This window comes from Echinococcus granulosus, assembly GCF_000524195.1.
Source record: "Echinococcus granulosus chromosome Unknown EG_S00016, whole genome shotgun sequence".
Lineage (NCBI taxonomy): Eukaryota > Metazoa > Platyhelminthes > Cestoda > Cyclophyllidea > Taeniidae > Echinococcus > Echinococcus granulosus.
Window position 1 is genome coordinate 971,802 of NW_020170396.1, and position 20,343 is coordinate 992,144.

General features: G+C 44.9%; 1 protein-coding gene across 1 annotated transcript; it reads left to right on the forward strand. All coding sequences in view use genetic code 11, as the record gives it.

The window, feature by feature from the left end:
- Nucleotides 1-629: 629 nt before the first annotated feature.
- Nucleotides 630-19,810, forward strand: EGR_03235 (hypothetical protein; the record flags this gene model as incomplete). The annotated part of the gene is made up of 14 exons (XM_024492484.1): nucleotides 630-720; nucleotides 3,026-3,199; nucleotides 3,551-3,631; nucleotides 3,973-4,154; nucleotides 4,433-4,688; nucleotides 4,764-4,879; nucleotides 5,567-5,758; nucleotides 6,716-6,874; nucleotides 9,240-9,323; nucleotides 10,513-10,860; nucleotides 12,607-12,795; nucleotides 13,539-13,782; nucleotides 17,374-17,751; nucleotides 19,179-19,810. 14 exons carry the CDS (start codon nucleotides 630-632, stop codon nucleotides 19,808-19,810), a joined length of 3,126 nt encoding a protein of 1,041 aa, XP_024353158.1.
- Between the last annotated feature and the right edge of the window lie 533 nt (nucleotides 19,811-20,343).

The window sequence follows — 20,343 nt, forward strand, 5'->3', positions numbered from 1 at the left end:
AGCATAAAGACGCCACAATAGCGTGTCAATGAAGCTTTACTCTACTTTTTCGTTTCCTTCGTTTCTTTTTGTAAAGGGCTTCTTAAAAAAATACGGTTATTTTGCTTTGCTTTAAAGTAGTATTTTTTCTTAGAGTTTAGTTTGATTTCTTCTACTACGGGACAAAATGTTTAAAGCTGCATTGTATTTATTCGAAGCGGAGCGAGAGAGGTATGCGTTGCTATTCTTTGGAGCCTTGCTCCAGTTTTTTTCCATCTTGTCGTAGTACATCGCTTTGTTCTCTGTAGATTTATCTCCTTCTCTTGCTCTTCGTACAATCAATTCGACAGCATGGGTGTGATGCTTCTCGTGCATCTTCTGTCTAACACAATGCTGCACTATGTACATAAAGTGAATTTTATTTCGCTTATATCCGGCTTACTCCGAATCAAGACACAAGCGAACACGATGCAATAAATCTAATCCCTACTCATGTGGTTCGGTTTCTCGTGGAAAAATGTTTAGGCAATAGCTTACTTCTCCATTAGGGGCTCTCATTGTGGAGTCGCATGTTTTGTTCTTTATTCGTTATTCTTTTTCGCTGTAGATATAATGCCAGAACGCCTATAAGGCTGTCGCTTATCGGAAGCATGTGGCTTGTCAATTGCCTGTGCATCACTTCTTTTATCTTCGCGTTACTCTTTTATCCCGTGCTGTCGCAAATTGCAACAAACGATTCAGGTAAGTACGATTTCTCTGGATATTTCTCTTAAATTGCCCTTTGGTCCCTACCCTCCTTCCCAAATGCCATGACAGTTTCAATTTCGTTTCATTATTGACTGCGCTCATCATTATGAGGTGGATTAATGTGTAATTGTGCTATTCCAATCTGGTTTACTGTCCTTGAGCTTCAAATCAATGCAGTAAGGTCACAAGAAAGGTCGTTCTGAATGCACAATGCAGTTTTCTTTTTGACGGGTTTCACCTACGTGCTTCCCATATGTGAACGTGCTCTCTGCAAACTAACAAACGGATGAGCTAGACCAGCACACGGCAAGCGCTACAGCGCTTGCGTCTTGTTTGGGGGTCCCCTGTAACGTTTTCTTCTTTTCTTTTCCTTTCTGTAACGATATACAGACGTGAGCGTGCGTGTGGTGGTGCCAGACCCCCTATCCCCATGTTTTGTCATTGGAGGATTAAATCCCAAATTTCACGTGCCTGCCCTTGCTGGAGAATGTAACAAAACATATAGTGGAAGCAAAGTTGTTTAGAATTGGAATGTATGTGTGCATGACGATTCATTTCACTAAGCAACAACCCTTTCCCACTCGCTTCGCATGAACAGATGTGCTTGAAGTGCCTAAGACTCACCTGTCCCTGGTTTCGTTTTCCCTCCCTAATAGTCATTCTGTATCAGTAAGTACATTGGAGTGCGTGGGAGCCTACTGCCCATTGGACAACCCCTCTGTCTAGCTAGGCGCAAATCGCTCCTTCACTTTTCGTGGAGTGGTAGGAGGGGCCGAGGCGCGAGTATTAGCTGCAAATTCCAGCTTTTTCAACTTTTTGGCAGCGGCGCGTGTCTAGACACCCCGCCTGTCCGGGTGCGCTGCTGAAAGTGCTTGACTATAAATACCTTAAATTGCCCCGTGATTCATATCGCTGCAATTTGGGTATACATTTCCATAGACATTTCCATTCCAGTTGGAATCAAATCTTGGCAGTGCTGTATTTTACCCTGTTTCTGTGTTCTTAGCATTGCTCTCATCAGTGGCTTGCACTTCTCCGTGGAACGTATTGTTTTGTAAACCAAAGCAATTTACTGCCTTCTACCCACAGGTTATGTGCAAGAGTGCGTGTAAGCTTCGAATACTGCAAATGCGTGACTGTACACCCCGTTTCTGTCAATTAACTCGCTACTTATTGTAAAATTTTTCGGATGAAATACGAGTATGCAGTGATTGGCCAGTGTGGAGAAGGAGGATGGTGCTGCTGTGCAAACACATTCTTACCGCTTAAAAGGGACACTCACGTGTCTACCCACACCCCGACATGCACACATTGACACGTTTACACCGCCGAAATTTGGTATAACACGACCGTAGGGACTTGCAACAAGCCACCGCTGTCGCAAGTCGGAACAATGGCTCTGTCTACTGCTTTTATCTTTGTTGTAGTGGTAGTGGTGATGATGGTGTTAAAGCTTCACTGTCACCTTTTTTACAAGTGGGGTGTGGTTTACACAAGTTCCGCACCAAACAATAAATTGGCGCCTCCTCTCTTTTTTCTCGTCCGTTGTGGCTTACCGCCCAATGCCCACGATGTTTTAAACCAAAAGATGTGTCGATTGACGTCTTGAGTTTGATATTCTTTGATTTTTCTGAGGAACAGCGTCTGAGAGTATTGATATTATAAATGGTGTAGTCTCTACTTTAAAGAGTGTTTCCTTGCGACTTCCTTGGATTATAAAATTAAATCACTTTGTTTACGTTAGCTGTACTGCTCCATAAAGCTGTTGCTTTCTTACGAACACACGTCTGTTTACGGACGATCCTCCAATTGGGGATGGAGTGGTTTCCAAGTTTGATTTCCTCGAGTCTGCCGTCTTGTGCACTTTTCGTACTTCCTCTTTCTTGGTCCCTTTCTCCCTTACTGTCTCTTAGCCTAAGTAGTCGTCAAACCGAACTTTTATCATCCACTTTTTCTTGTGATGGAATTCTACTTCATGAATCATCTTCATACGAAATGTGGATTGGTTGCGCCTTTCAGAGCAAGTCTAGCGACTTTGTATGCGTGCTGTTTGAGTGCCTCCTAAAAAGAGTAAGGGATTTTAAGTCCTCCCAGCTAAATTGAAGGCTTTGCACAATTCGTACACAGCCAAGCTGAATTAGTTGAAGCTGCGCAAAGTAGGCCTGAATTCGGCCATCTACCTAGCCGGTTGTCTTCACGGTGGTCATGTCACGCTCCACTTATTTCGTAAAAACTCCGTTGCAGGCATTAGTGAGAGGAGAAGGCATTAAATTAGAGCTCTCCCCATCCTCTTTTTCAGATGCTCAAAAGTCAAAACGATCTCCACTGGCACCCTTCGGATTAGGCGATTCACCAGCTCCAGGGGACACCTCCTCTATCAATTGGCGCCTCTCTTTAGGCAACATCAACACTACACACGTTGATTTCGCGCCTACCGCTTCGAGGTCCGTGAAGCAGCACTTTCGCAATAAGGGTGAGTTTCACGTCCCTCCCCCTATGGCTGGAAATTACGAGCTCACATGATTCTGTATACACGTTCGAACACTAGTTTTGAAGGGGTTCGTAAACATAGGCGTGTTCTTTTGGTGATTTACCGTGTGTGTATGTGCGTGTGTACATAGTTTTCACTAAGTATTCGCTAGACTGATGACTCTTGTGTCATTTGCACCTTATTCAGTGGTGTGGTCTCATATTGCATGTTTATGCACTATCATGAGTCTAGTGTCCAGATTGTTTGTCCATTTTTGAAGAAAAGTAAGAGAAGAGCGAATTGTACTGACGAAGCAAAAAATTGCCTTTCTTTCCTTCCCTCTCTCTACATCAGGCATCTACGTACGGGTGGCGAGTGAGGCAGCCCTGCCAATCATTCACGCCCTAAACGCTGTTTCTCTGCTTAACACGAGCTGTGAATGTTACGTTTCAGTTATTTTTTAATTTCTGGGAAAGGGACGAAAGAAGGTTTAGTTTACATCGCCGCACTTACTGTTTCCCTTCCTTTAAAGATCACAGGTTGGCACCATTCGCAAAAGAATTTGTTCTTCACTTAAACGCATAGACGTAACCTTGTCCTTTTGTTCATGTGCGTCTGTAGAAAGAGTAACAGCAGCTACATGTTGACCGTTATTTGTGTTGCTACACCTGCCCTTATAATGCAAATAATTTAACCCCAAGTAATGCAGTCCCACAGAGCTTCGAGTTTCTTATGTCAAAAATTAGGCGCTTCTTTATGTACATTACGTTTTGCAGCCTCGTGGCGACCGGAGGTAAGGATAATCGGTGATAACCTAGCGGTGAACTTATCCTGGCCTTCAAGGAACAGTCAGCAGCGTCAACTCAGTCACTACCGTATCCAGTTCCGCTACCGGGAGCCGCATGAGCGCCGTTGGGATCGGCCCTTCGTCGTTGTGCAGACTCGCCTCTCCGGCAGGGTAAGAGCCTTCCCCTTTTTTTCTATTTGAGATTGCGTACACAACCCAGAACTGTTGTTCAATACGTCAGCACCACCGTCACTCATATGTGATGATCCCGTCTTTTAACCTGAATTCTTCTATTGCACGCAGATTTGTTGCAATCGAAACAACAAAGAAGAGATAGGGTGATTTTCCTAATCTGGGGATGATTATACTCATTTTTGTGTTATTGAGTGGCAGTTGAATTGGTCAAAACACAGCGGCACTTAGACGTGCTTGAACTTTTGCACTGGTAGCGATTGTTACCACTGCGTAGTTTCAAGGCTGTTCCTGGGTGCATAGCAAAGTGCGGTTGGGAGATGTTTGATATCCTCAGCACAGCGAGTACTGACAGTGGCGACAAAGCTGGCATCTCTTGTTTGCGTGTGGCACTTCTTCTGCCGGCATCCTGTGCGGCCGAGCACTCACGCACGCGCGCCCACCAGTATTGTTGCCATAGCTACGCAGACGCACCCACCGCAGCTAGTCACCATGCTACCCAGACGGGCAGGCGTTAGGTGGCTGGCACGTCAGCCGGCATGCTAGTTGGGTAGGTTTTGTACTTACGCGCACGCACACCTTCTGAAGGCGAGAGAGCAAGAGGACGGACATGCGAATACACTTCTGCCGCTACCGCCGCCGCCGCCTCCGCCTTGGCACGTGTGGTCGCGTCACACCTTTGCCATGGACGAGTTTTCAACCTTGTTCGTCTTGACCTAGTTAATACGTGACTGACTATAGCCATACTGCTTTTTGGTGTAAAAGAGTAGCAACTTCACCTTCTGCGTTTCCGTGCTTCGTTTGGCTTTAGTATGTGGCCACAATTCAGTCCATTTGCCCTCGGCATTGCAGGAGCAGGTAGGAGAGCGCACTCAGACTGAACCCTTTTGAAAGGCGATGTGTATAGTATGGGTGCTAGTTTATTCGGGCTTTGGGTTAGTTCAAAACCGTGTGAAAGGTGAGTAAATTTAATGTGGCGACCAAGAGCGTGGGAGCAGTCTATGCAATTTATGTCCATTTTTCATTATCAAGCACGTTCTTGTAGCACTATTTTAGGATTTGCTAGTGAATTTTTTGCCACTATTCGCATTTTATTGTGTCCCATGTTTTATGCAGTAAATTTATCTTCATACGCTTATTTAGTGTTAGAAATTCCGGCTTGTAATCGTCCTCTGTTCCAATTTGGATAATGTCCGTGTCAACCCTGGAAACAGGATGGTGGTCAGGATCACTGTGCATCACAGTCATTCCTTGGGAAAGGTGGTTTTATTGCCACATGATAATAACTACTTGAACGTATGCAGCATGATTTTATCCCCTTATAGCGAATAGAATTGGGACAAAACGTCTCAGCAAGCCTGTCTGCTGACATGTTTGTTTTGTCAACATAGGTGCGGGAGCCCTACATGTACGTGACGAATAAGCAACCAGGCGGACTGGAGGCTGGCAAGGTCTACCAATTCCAGGTAGTCGCGGTCTTTGTTGATGCCCAGGCGCCAGAGGAGAAGAGTCGGTGGTCCGCCGCCATTTCCTTCGATTACATTTCTCCTGAGCCCCCTCTTGTGCGAGTTGCACGACGACTGGTGAGCCCCTCTAAATTCACCTCGACCGCTGATGTAATATTCATTGCTGAATGGTCCAGGCACGCACCTGCAAGCCTCACCGAGGATTTGCACATTCATGACCTTTATTGACTCGCCACTGTCAACTTCTCATAGTTCAGCAATTTTAACCCGTTTTCTGCTACCGCCACATACGTGTGATACCCCGATTTTATTATCCAAACTCGGTATTACAAACATGGTAGCTGGTTACACAAACTCATATGCTGCACGCAGATTCATTGAGTTCAAAACGATAAAATATATTTGTAGTGATGAACTTGGTCTGGAGTCAATTGTACCCGTTTCTAGGTATTAAAATGACCCAAAGGATTAATGGCACTGAGGCACCTAGGTGGGGTTTGGTGGTCGCTTACTGATACTCTAGTTTCTTCCACGCTTAGGTATGGTTACGTTTCATATTTCGAGTGATTAATTACGTTGATTTCAGTGTCAACAACCCCTATCATAAATTATTACAATAGCCAGGTGAATTTTTGATACCTGAAATTGGCAATCCCCTTGTCGCCGTCACGTTGGGTACAGAGCTGTTCTGTCTGGAAAATGTCAATTTCTATATTAGGGTATGAGTGCATCCAAATATATGTATTATTTCAACTGACTGCTTATTTTTCAACTAAAAGGGAGGTAGAAATGCTCATTTAATTCGATACTGGGAGTGTCCCAGTTTCATCATTTGCAGTAGAAAGCAATTTGTGGACTATACAATCTGCCGTTCTGCTGTTTCAGTCAGATCCGTGACAGTGCCCGTACAAAAAAGGTTTTTTTAGCCTGGAAAACCCTAAAATGCGTGCCTAATTCAAGTATTAGTGAATCCCAAAATAAGTGTAATTTCAACCGTTTACGACAGTATGGCAACCTATTTCGAGTGCTCCGGACTTTTGCATAGGGGATGAAGGTCACTCCTTTTTCTTGCAGCCGGACGGAGCAGTGCACATCAAGTGGTCGAGGCCCTGGCGACAAAGTGACTTCAAGATAACGCGCTTCATAATTCTATTCCGCAAGGAAAAGCGGCTCCCAGGCGGGGAGACCGCTTTCCACGGTTTCCGACACATCACTGCACTAGGAAACCTTGAGGTAAGGCCTCTTCTTGAACTTTTCCACTGTGAGTTTGGGTATTTATTTTCAAGATTTTTCTTTCGCCTCACAATATTTCAAACTGTGGTAGGCCACTATGCCTCCTTTGCCATCCTAATCATCTCTCCTCCATTCCCTCCCCCTAAAGTTTGCCCTTTAATCTTCCTCTCGCCTTCATCTTTTATCTTTCTACTCGTGGGTGGCCTCAAAATGAGCTGGTCTTTCCCCAAAAAAAATGAAATTATTGCTCTCTTTCTCCTCTCACTGCGCCTGTCAATATGGCGTTTTGTGCATTCATGTGCGTTGTGGTGATATTTGGGCGAAATGGGAAGATAACCATTAGTGTGGTCAGTGAGTCACCGCTGTATTGGTAGATATATAAGTGTCTAAAGGTCAGTGGTGTCTGTGCCGTACTGCGCTTTACATACGCCTCTACAAATACCCTAACGGTCAGGTGCTAGGCAAATGGCACCCCTTTCTCTCCCTCTCGCTTTGCTTCCCTCCCTTCCTCCCTCTCCCTCTCTCCTTCCTCTCTCCCCCCCCCTCTTTCCCCTCGTCCATTTCCTGTAAGGCAAAGAGCTGTGAAAAATCGCTGGATTGGTCTTTACACCGCTCCCCTCGGGTAGACTGTTTCTTTCAATGCTTACTAGTATGTGCTGGAAAGTATTGTTGAACTTTAGGAGGTGTTCAAATGACTAAGAAAATAGCCAGATTTCTTTTTAGCTTTTATCCATTTTCAGAATCTGGCCCCTCAACTCCTTAGCTTAGTTCGTAGATTATACAGGGATTTTCATGTACGTTCTTTCTGGCTTTTTACTCAACATTTGTGTAATTTGAATCACTTATTCTCTTCTAACCGACAATCCTATTCGAACTCTCCTTGGGTCGAATCTGCGGAAAGCTGTTGGAATCCGTGCAGTCCTCATATAGCTTTAAATATGGATAAATCATAATTTTCGCCTGCAACATTTCTTGAATAATTTTACACCTAGTGTCTGCAAAGATGGCGTTCTTAAGCACCGATGATGCTACCTCCTCGATGTGTATGTGGTGCCAAAGGGGGCTTATGTGACATTAACCTTGAATCGTGCAAGCGCGTGACGCCAAATGCTTTGAAGTATGTCCGTTCAAGCTCCTGTTCTAGCCCTGTTCGTACGATTGGAATGTTTGGAAGCACCTTTTATTTATTCGGTATTTCTACTTTCCGTTCAGTGAATAAAAATGTATCTTATTGAGGCGACAAATTTTCGGGTGTCCCTTTTGAATATGGTCAAGGGTGGTCGTGAAAGTGGGGAATCAAACCAAACTCTTAACTCTAGCAACTTTCTTCAACTATTGCTAGAAACGTGAATCCATGGCGCATTTTCTAACAAACGAATGGATAAAGTCGATAAAGTCTGGAAGGAAGAAGTGTGGAAACTTAGCAGAAAATATTCTTTACTTCAAAAAGAATTCCATGAATTAAATCTAGAACTGAATGACCTCCAATCGCTTCGTCACCATTGTCTCTCACTCTTATCTCATCCGGGCAACGTGGGTAAAACTAGTACTGTGGTCCACGGCTAGCCGTTTAAGTCAAAACACCTAAATTGTCTTTGAGTAGTCTGCTACTTGGAAGATTAATTCTGTACACCGGATAAATTTCTTAATTAAATCCTCTAATCTGGCGTTTCAGTGTAATTTGTCTTGAGCGTTACAAGACCAAAGACTGCCTTGTGTGCGGTGGGGCTCATTTAAAAGGGATTCCGACTTCTGATAGCTAGCACCGGGGTGTGGCGGTGATGGTGGTGGTGTCGGTGACGGTGGGTAGCCATCACGTCTCCTCGCTTCCATGAGTCATCTAATGTCATTAATCCCTCCCTATCCCTTGTCTCCTCTCCCCACGACTGTGCCGACGACATCAAATTTCTCTTTTAATCACCCCAAAGCCTCTTCACCGTGTGCTTTTACTAGTTTCCACTAAATACTCTATTTGAGCTACGGATTTTAAATCCTTGTTACATAATTCTATCTGCCATTTCGGTTATTTGCGATTTCTGCTGGAGTCTGTTTTACACTGCGTTAATGATCCGGCCATTTTTGTTGATATACATTTGACATTTTCTGAAACGGTGGAAAGGAGTTGGAAGAAAGGAATTTGTGCAATCAAGGTTCTCCCCCTCTTTCTCTCCCATATCTCTACGCTCTTGTGGGTTGTTGAATCACTCCCCTCACCCTCGACTGATATCCTGTGCGCGCACACACAACTACTTTACTACCTCTTTGAAAAGGTCGCTCCTCTATACCCCCTCTCTGGATCCTTTTAAAGTATCCTTCTGTCCATGCGTTTGTGCTTTGCTGGGTTTGGTTTTCATTTTGCCTCCAGGTAGTAATGGATTGGTTTGCACCCATTAGGAAGGCTGCCTCGAAGTTGACCTTTGTGGCCACTGGTTTGACTCGTCTGCCACTCGTGAGTCATGCGCGTGGAAACTCACGCATGCAACAGCCATTAGGGTCTATTTGATGGATATCTCGGCCTCCTCTCGAAAGCCGACGTTTAAAAGGTTGCACACCTTAATCTGAAACGGATCTCTCAAGAACCATTACTTTTGAAAAACACATGTTCTGTAAAAGCTGGATATTAGCCCAAAAGAATTACCAACAGCTTACAGTCTAGTAGATGAATAGGACCACGAAGCTGTTTCGATCGGATACCAGTGCTTTGTCAAGTCACTTGGAAATTTTAATTCAACCACAGGCCAAGTCAATACCATTGTGAAATGGAGTCACTACGCATCCGTCCAAAATATATCAAGACTCCTTGAGAATCACTATTTAAGGAGAATGAAATTCGAAATTTACGAAAAAAGGTGATTTTTTTGCGGTTAACCAAGGCCCCTACAGGCTTATGACTCGGTTATTCAATGAATCGAATGTCCCAGTCCGTTCCCGTTTTTGCAGTGTAATTGTCAGGCTTTGCCTTTCTTGTAATTGCGTGTGCTGAGACATACATATTTTTTATTCACGGAGAGCCAGCGGTAAAGGAAGTCATCTATCATGTCGTGATTTAGCCTGTCTTACTTCCTTCTTCTTGCTTTCATTCCCTCCTCCTCCTCCCAATGAAGCGTTTTTTGTGCAGTTTACACCACGCTGGGGTTTCCATCACTTTAAGGCAGCTATCTCCCTACAACTAACCTCCAAGGCTAGTTTACATCATCATGTTTTGTGGGTTAATGTTTTTTGACTTTGGAGGATCATCTGCGACGGCAGGTGGAAAAGCCTATCCTCATCACATTTAGGCATGATTAGCTGTTCTGACGATTCTGTTAACCGCCGGTTGCCTAAGCCTAACTACCAATATCTACCTGCTGAAGTGTTTCTTTTTTTAACAAATTACTCTAGGGAGGCGTCAGAACTTTGCGCCACCTTCATTCGCCTACTTGCTTGAATTACCGAGGCGGAGCCTTAACAGGACTCCAGGCCTGTCTCCCAGGCATGCCCCATTAAAGACCCGTTAAAGGCGATTTCCTTGTAAGCATTTCACATCAAACGGATAGTGGGACTTGAAGACACGGGATTCCCTAAGGTATTTTTGTTGGAGGAGTCATATAATGTTTAGAATTGTGAGCGCCAGCGGGTCTCCTGAAAGTCCCCTCCAGACGGATGAAGCGTCTGCTGTTGGGGATGTAGGAGTAGCTGTGGCGGCCGCTGTGGTGATGGTGACTTTGCATCCTTTACGGGATATATTATTCCTTCGTGGTGTGTGTCTGTGTGTGCACCAATCATTCAATTGCGTGCGTGCGTACGTATGCGCTAGTGCGTGTGTGGTGATGCTGACGCGTTCTTTTCCTTCTACCGCTGCTGCTGCTGCTGTGAGGGTGAAGAAAAACGTGGAGGAGGCAGTCACTGTGCAGGCCTCGAGTCCATATTTGACACACTGGTGCGTGCAAAGCACCTTCGTGCACACACGCTTACACGAAGAGAACCGCGCGTGCTTCTCCCCGTTGGTTAGTTGGCTCGAGGGTTAACCGGCTAGCTGGCTGGGCGACTGAATGAATGCATGAATGGCTGACCGACTGGCCAGTTACGACGACCGGCACGCACATCTACTAATTCTACTTTCCGATTTTTTGTGTATACTTGCATGTATGCGTATAATTGGGTGTGTAGTAGACCCATCGCTTTTTTAAGTCTGTCGGGGCCCCGCCAGACGACGCTGTGTGTGTGTGCATGCAGTCACGCTGTGCAGTGCCTTGGAGAGAGAGAAACGCAATCCGTTCGTTTGCGTAAAGTACTTGTGCCCAAGGCTTCACGTTCACTTGTTTGTCTGCAGAACGCGGGGTTAGGGAGGGGAGGGAAACCTAAGGTGACCTTTCTCTACACTCTGCTAAGATAACATTCCTTCAGGCAGCAACAGCACCCCGTCTTCTTTGTGGCCCTGATTCAGCATCGCGTTATTATTTTCTCCTCCAAACTTACACACTTTAAGTGTTTTTTTTGTCTGTATGTGTATGTGCGTGTGCATGGATGCCTGTGTGGTATAGTAACGGTAAATTATCGTCGCTGTATTTGAAGTCTCACATGTACTTTCTGGCTCCTATTGTTCCTGCTGTCCTTTTTTCCAGCTAAAGCCGTTGAGACGCTTGTACGCTTGTATGCTGCGTGAGTTTGAAATTAGCATGCGTCTTATGTGATTTACTCTTCAATCACACACACGGAGAGAAGCTTATTCCCCTCTCATGCAAATTGACCACGCTCTTGCTTGAAGGTAACTTCTGATTTACTGTGTTGTTATGACTCTTTAAAAGGTAAACTTTTTCGGTGTTGCATTTGTGGTCGTTCTTCTGTCCCTTTTTAATTTAAATTCAACAGCAAAAGGACGTATGAATTGTTCCTGCATCCGAAAAAGTGATATAGCAATTTCAGTTTCAATACACTGTCTTAGAGTAATGGAGAAAAGTTGCCCCTGGTTTATTCATGCAAGAGACCAACAGCTTTTGCATGGATTGTGTTAAACTACCATTATCTGGGATGGAACGATTAAGCTTTAACTCATGTTGGAAAAATGGTCTGTTCTGGTGTTGAAGTCACAGGTACCGGCCATTTTGATAGTCAAATTTTCCATAACTCAACTTCCTTGATAAATTGTGTCTATGTGCCGATAAGTTGTTGGTTGATGAAATCTTGGTCAAAGATGATCATGAATTCGTTTGATCACTTACTTAAGCACACTAACCCTCTTTGAAAATTTTAGCGTTTTCTGAGGTCACTAATAGTCCCTTAAAGATGCTTACACAAAGCCCCAACCGGAGTACAAACAACCCTTAAATAATGAAATCGTCAAGGCATCGAAGTCGTAGAAGACTGGTGCTGACTTAATTTGAGAAATGGGAGAAATAATTTAGGCGGTTGTTGGATGGTGATACTGCTCTGCTACATTTATGTGCACATGTTTATTGCTAGGGTGTGATTGGGCATAAAATTTTCCTTAATTTGGGCTTTTTTGTGCAATGCAAATTCCAAAAGGTTCATGTAGCTATGCATTGTTTTTGCTTGCTTTTGAGATCTTGAACCAACTCTCTTTGTCCCATTAATGAAATATTCTTCTGCACGTTTAAAAGCCTATTCAGCTGGATAACCATGGTTGTGGCTTATTGCTAATGTAAACAGGGCGTCTTGAAGAAAAATTATCATCTGTACCCTCCGATAACGGCTGAAGTTGAGAAATAAATAAACCTAATTTTTTACCACAGGAGTACAAGGTGACGCGACTCGATCGAAGCGCCGGCTACCAATTTGTGGTATACGGGGAGAACACACCAGAAGGGGTCGATCCTTCGAAGGCTCTATTCACGGGTGGCCTTAATGGTCGAAGGATCACCGCCTTCAGTCAGGAAGTCTTCGTCCCCATGGCTGTGGTGAGTCACCTCTCGCACCTCCGTGTGGGTGCATTTGATGTCCGAAGACACCTCAGTCTGACACTTTTGACATGCCGGTGGTGGCCTCTATCTTTTGGACGCTACCTATCTTCTCCATGTAGTGATAATATATGGGGACGGGCCCTCTGTCAAATAACTAGTGCTTGCCTAGGGGATGTGGTCCTCCCACTTCTCACCTCTGTGACACCTTACGTCTAGACACGCCCTGACCTCCCCCATCCTCTCTATATGACGTGCTGTCACTCAAACATGAGCGAACTGTCATAAGCTGACTAATGTCAATGGATTGATTGTGATAACTTTCACCGGCATCCAAATTTAGGCGTTGGTACCAGAGGCATATGTTGTGCACCAACTAACTCTGGCGTCCGCGAGGCAGACTAATTGGAAGGTCTTCGTTTCGGGCTAATTATTTCTCTGTGCGCAGAAAAAAACACTGATCAGTTGCACATATTCCCGCCTCAAAAGCTACGCTATTTCGTGTTAAAAACAGAGCTTCTGCCAAAGACCCGAAAACCTTTTACAGCATAGGTGCTGCATTATGCGCCACTCAAACAGATTTGCTGCCAACGGCATCACAACATATCGCCTAGGGCATGAATCCACTACACAAAGGGAGGACTCTCCATTCCTATCGGTTGTACCTCCATTTAGCAGCCGCATTCATTCATCCAGTGTTCGCTACTTGAGATGAGGGTTTACAGCACAGGATGTTGCTGAAAATCGCCTCCTGTTTTCCATTTCAGCGTGCTACAGCTACCAAAGAGTTCGATGGTGGTGTCAGTGGTGATAGTGGAGGGAGTTCATCCACCTTTAACAACCCACCGAGTCTCTTGGATATGAACACCACCTCTTCCAACTCCCTGATGTTCCTCATTCTCGGTGTGTTAGCAGGCGCGATGCTCATCGTCATGACATTTCTCATCGCCATCTGCTTCTTCCGGCAACGCAAGGAGAAACTACGGCTCCTCGCTCAAGTCAACGACAAAGGTGATCGCTCTATCTTCCCTGCAAGCAAATAGGTTCCATGTTTGCCTTGTCTAGTGTCTGGTTGCGGGGGGAGAAGATGGGAATGGAATGTGTACCTTATGCACCATGTGTAGGGGGTGGGGAAACAGATTTTTCCGCAGCTGTGTGGAACATGCTGCTGTTTTCTACCTGTGTAAGGGCATGAAAACGTGTTTTTTGCGTCCAGAAGTCTATATAGAGTGCTTTACGAAAGGGATCTAGCAAGGAAGCGAAAGGGGCACTCGTGCAATCATGATTAATGTCTTCGTGCGCAGGAAACTGAGGAATTCTTTGGGACACGACAACTGTTTTCCCGCGGGAAAACGAATCGTTCAATGGTCTTTACTTTACCCTGGAGAGACCTCAACAAACTCCCTTACCATTCCCTCCCCTCCCCCTCCACCGGCACATTATTCATTTTATATATCTTGTAAAAATGCCTTGTGCCATTCTGCAAAACAGGGCATGTTACAACTGTTATGCTCGCATTGTAAAAGAATTATCGCTTATCGTGATTATACCTTATTACGGACCTTCGCTGTATGCATGACCAGAAATAGAACCAGATCCTATGTTCAAGAATTTGCAGTAGATCGACCCTTACGGCAATACGTGTCCGCATTTCCTGGGAAAACCTGACTCCTCATAGCGTTGCTATGGTTTCATGAGACTCCATAATAATCAAGACGGAAGCTGCCTGTTCATCTTTGCATTGGCTTTATCCATTTCTATGGTGAGGTTGTTTTAAATGATGAGAGGCTTTGGTACCCTTCTTTTGTATTTTGCCAGTGGCCATGCTTCCCGAAACGTATGGTACTGAGTAATTTTTTGTGTCTGAATAACTGGGGGATGGGGGGTCAACGCGTCCACGTTTTGCGGTAATTTGGACAGGACAGTGAAATCTTCTCGTTGACACAATAGGCTGCTTCTTGTGTGTGTTCATGTTGGTGGTGTATTCCTGGCTGACGTTTCTCGTTGAAAAGGTCTTTGCGCCTAGAAGCGGGTTCGTAGATCCGTATATGTGCGTGTGAAATTTTACGGGATTTTGATGGTGATTTTAGTGAAGCATGTGACACCGACCTCCCACGTCTTTCAAAGCGTGTGAGGGCAATGCCGACACCTCATCCCCTCCTCTTTAACTAGAAAAAAAAAATTTAGCTTCCTACTATGTTTTAATTGCACCAATTGAAATTCAAGCAGCAGGACGATCTAGCGACCGAATACGTTTCTCATTAACGGACTTATTCACCTATAGCCTGCCTAGTTAGCAACTCAGCGTACAAATGCTGTCGCTAAGCTGCGATATGGCATGGGGGATAAGTGTGTAGACGAGCAACAGCGATAGCAGCTCAGCTCTCAGCCCCTGCATACACTTAAAAATGGGTGTATCGAATGTCTTGGGGAACAGCATTTCCCTTCGTCCTCTATCTCCCGATGACTGTACAATTGTGTGTACGAGTCCTTTCAGCACGCCTGAGTGTACATGGGCGGGTGTCCGTGTGCGCAATGCTTGCGTGCTTGTTTTTTTGGAATCATAAGGATCGCAACAATTACAGCAAGGGATATCAGCTTTCCCTACTTCGTGTGGCTGTGCACGCAACTTGCGTCCATCCGGGACCCAGTCCTTCCTTTTGATGTTTGTATATACGTCCACTTGTGTTCTCTCGATCGTGGATAACAGGAAAACTGCCGTGCACCTGTCCTCTCTCTCTCCGATTGACACCGACTACCACTTTCCCAGCAGATTATTCCCCTCCCCCTTACCCCCCATATACACAACTCTTTCTCCCTAATAAGCAGACGTTTCTTCCTCAGTTTACATTCCAAGCTTCCTTATTCTCAACTGTTGTGTGGTTTGTAAGCTACGATTTTCAAGGTTTCATTTGAACCTGCATCGACCTTCGAATCTCCTCCATGATGATAGGTTCTTCCATACTTTATAATATTGTGCGACTCTAGTCATGTTTAAAGCCGCGCTAAGATGTTTGAATCTGGACGTGACCCTATTGTGAAACCACTGAACAGCAGGGGGATCTTTAACGTAAATAGCGTGAACTGACTACCACAACACTAAAGTGGCGACCAAAACCTTGCAGACTAAAATACTGTATCACGTTGCATCAATTTGTGAGTTCATTGAGGCATCCTAACTGCCCTTAACGTGTGTGTGGTTTAGTGATTTGGAATGCCTAACCAGAAGTTCTGTGTGGCCAGCGCGGCGGGATTTTTGCATTTCATTAAGGATGAATCGTCCTTTTTTTCTTGCTACCGCCTGCTCAGTTGTAGTTTTTCATGTCATCCTACCGCTACTCACCCTCCTTCCTTTCACTTTGGACACTACACAGCGCATGACCAGTGCCAAATGAAGTGCTGTGACTCACGCCGTGATTCGCATGATGCCACCTCGACACAATTCGCCGAGGTGGGTAGGGGGATGGGTTTCCACAAACGCGTCTACAAGCTCAAGTCTTGGCGGTGATTCTGGTTTATTTGACTTGCTGCCTCACAACCTCTCTCTAGCCTCGGATTGTACTTTTCTGTGGTTAGACGCACCACTGTTGCTGCAGAAAACGTATTAAATGTTTAACTTTTAGCAGGCGTTTATTAACAATGAAATGGAAAAAGAAGGAGGAGGGACAATTTTTTGTGAGCGTAATTTCGGCTCATAAGTATCATCATAGTGTTGTAGTTCAGCCTTTTTTTCCTTAATGCCGACTGAGCTAGACTGAAACGGCTTTTTTAAAAGTGCGTGCAGTTCCAAGAGCATTTGTAAAGTGCATTCTGTGAAGGCTTCCAAGTAGCGATCGGAATTTGGATAATTCATTTTTTTGCAATAGTTTTCTTTTCTAAAATTAGTCGTTTTTTAAAAAAACGGTTCAAATATGGTTGCAGCAGGTCTCTTAGTATTTGTGTTTGACTCGAAAACTGATACGAGGGACTATAATGTGATGGCTGTCGGGCATGCAATACCATGCTTGAACGACTTCATGAAAGAATTGTGATTAGCGTCGTCTATAAGGCATGCGAATCCTGGCACTGACTTTTCCCAAACATTTCAGCCGTATACACACGCTCGCATGTGTGAATTTTCCCGTCTATGCATGCACTCACGTCAAACGCAGGTCAGGAATCACAATTCTGTCATAGAGATTTAATTTCTGGAATAACTATTAGCATAAAGAGCGGCCATGCTTTCGTGTGGGATTATAAGGGCTTAGGGCTTCAGCTGCTGCCGGTGTGCACCACAGAGGTCCCCACGCCAGTCTCCAACTCTGCTACACTAACTTCACTAATGGCTGTGCCCTCATTGTCCCATCTTCTGATCAACAAAAAGCGATTTCACATAATTCCTCATATCTGCATATGATATACGCGTGGTACATTCAACTCAATTTTTATCCAATATCTATAAGAGAGTCCTACGCAGAGAAGCTGGAAGACCATTAGTATTGTTGGAATGGGTAGGGCTCCGTTCCACTAGCACGAGACCGAATCGCAAGACATACACTAAACAGCTCCATTGTGTTTGTTCAGCAATATTGACATTGACTTCATTCTTGCCTCTCTGTCCAGACATCCGACTGGTAGCGGGGCCGCCGGGAGCTAGCGGGGGAAGCAACGAGGTGGCGAGAGGTGGTGGTGGTGCTGAGTCGGTGGGTTCAAAGGCTGTCGCACCGAAGGGAGGAACAGGCTTCCTCCTATCAGAGTTGACTCCGATTGCTGTAGCAAATTTTCGCACCGCGTCGACGCAACTCACCTCTGTCGCGGAGGAACGCGAGTCTCTCCTCCTACCTCCACCACAGCCCCCACCTCCTCCACTGCCACCATTCTCTGCGTGTGAGTCTTGTCCTAGTGGCAGCTCCACCACTGCACCCAGCGAGTTCAACGCAGCGGTCATGGAGATGAAACGTGAACCCCCTAGTGGGGGATCTATCCATGAGGAGTCCGATGGTGAGTTAGCCCTTCCCTTCCCGGGTCGGTTCCAACGTACTTAATTGCTGTTCGTGCACCAGTACGTTCGAGTTTTGATGCAGTCCAGACGGGGCGACAATATATTTTCCCCCTTTTACTACTTATGACTATCTTACAGACTATGATGCCCAAGTTACCCCAGGAATCGTTATGAAGCATAATCTAGAGATAGTTTGTATCAACCTATAGAAGTACTGAGAAGCTTGGTGTACAGGTGACATGAACTCAACGTCATGTCATCAACGTGGGATCCAAAACGAGGGCGGCTAGAAAGGCTCGTATGATCAAATATTTAATCAAAACAAACATACGCGTATATTGTTCCTATAGTTTGAGTGTCATTCTCCTAGTTTGTTCATCTGAATGCCATCAAAGTGAGTTGGAGTCAATCATGATGAAAAGTAAATTTGCTTAATCATGTTCTAAACTCATTTCTCCTTTTATTGCTGATGTCGTTTTAATGTTTTTCAGCCACCGCTTTCCACGTAGAGGTGTGTCAAGTTATTCTTCAAGTCCGATCACATACAATTGGTGGTGAGACTGGAGAGCGGAGGCTTGGGAGCTAACGTAGTTGAATACACTGTTAAAACAAGCACCCTTTTTCTACATAACTATCTTGTTAAGCGTCTTTGCCGATGCTCGCTCTGGTCACTCTTCTGCTACACTTCTCGTGGGAGAGGGTGGTGTGGAAGCAGTTCTGAATGCCTGACGGCGTACGCTGTATTTTATTCTCTTTTGGTGGTAACATTTACCTAAGAGTCACTTATTAAGGGCGGTTTCGTGTTTTTAGGTAATGAAATGAACCGCTATTTTCATGGCAAAATTGTGAGTACCCATTTAAGAGATGTTTCAGTTTGTTCAACTTTGACCTCCTTTCCATCACCGGCTATTACACAGACGTTGAAATTGAGAAGGCATCACTTTTGATGATCCCTTTGCTACAATTTTTTTGTGGATTAGCCCAACTACAGTAGATGTCTTATCTCTAAAGCAAACAGCTGGTAAAATCAAGATTGCTGTCCTTTTGAGGTGCATTTGTTCATCATTCACGATCAAAGCAGATCTCGTGTTGTGCGAACAGTCGTTTATTTACCAAAATTCAACTTATCTTTAGTTATTCTGTGGCTTCAAGCGCCATGTGATATCCTTACATGTCCTAAGAGTAAGAAAATGGCTGTACTATCAAGACATTGACGGATTGGGTGACTGATTATGTAGGTGGCGTGAAGAGTCTATTTTTACCGTCACAAAGGCCGAATAGTAAGAGGTTAAAACATTCAGAGTTAAAACAAAAGCCATTTTACCACACTTGAGTTCAACACTTAGTAATGTACACTTCCCTCAAATACACTCGTTACTGGCATTACTAATTGCCATCAGTAAGCCTAAAACTTTGCCTATTTCAGACGACACTGCGAAGCACGCGAAGGATACAGTGGGGGCTTCAACCCCTCCTTCTACCCACAAGAGTGTCTTCTTCACCCAGATCCCCTTCCACCTGCGGGCGTACCCTCTGCGCAACTTCCACCTCCACCGCCGTCCACCCTCTCCAGCATTGGGGTCAGGGTCTGGGCTCCAGCGCTCCAGTCGTAGCCACCCCCATGGCTGCAGCCACGACGAGCTGACGGGGTGGGGGCTAGCTGCGGAGGCAAGTGGCGCCCGACTGAGCAGGCTCGGGTCCCGTACCTTTGCCTACCCAAGCTCCATTACTAGTGCGGATGACTGGCTTGCGGGCCGACATGCCTGTTCCACCCCCACCCACTTCCCTCACCTGACCTCGCGCGGTCTCTCCCCGCCACCTCAACGTATTCAAGCCATCGTACCACAGGTGGATCGGAACGAGGTGAAAGGAGAGGTGAAGAAGGAGTTAGAAATTTTACAGAATCTTAGAGGGTGTGTTTCAGGACTGGGTTTTTGCCGTTTTCGCTCGGATAGTGGATGCAGTATTCCTATCCACTCTTCCTTCCTCTTCCTATCATGCTTGTTTTACATGGACACGTTTTTGCTGGAATATATACGCATAATTAGGCGAAATTAATGAGCTCTGGTAGTGCACACATTTCACATGGATGCAATTTGATTGTTATCTAATCCAGATTTCACCTGTTATTTTGTTTTCCTCATTTCATACTTATTTTTGACCAGTTACTGTCCGTGTGATTGCTATGTTGGGGACGGGAATAACTATTTTTTGAGTATCATCTGGAAAGAATTGGCAAAGCATGTCTCTAAAAGGGTTTTACTGAGTAAAAGATTACCGAATTTTCTTTTGGAATTTAAAGTAGGAACGGAAAATACTTTTTTATGGTCTGCATCACGCAGTTGGTAACAGATTGTTAGATAAACCTCACTCATGCTTTGTAACACAACAGTTAAGTCGCCCTCTGATAATCAGTAGGTCGACTTCTAGTGTTGCTCTCCGACTACCATTTTCATGCTATAATTCAGTAATCACCACCCTGAGTTGATTAGTGGCCTCTTGTTAGTTACATTTTCGAATGAATCATACAGCTTCTTGTATTTTGGTGTGGACAGTTCCGTGGAAGCGTCATCCGCCCACAATGCGAAAAG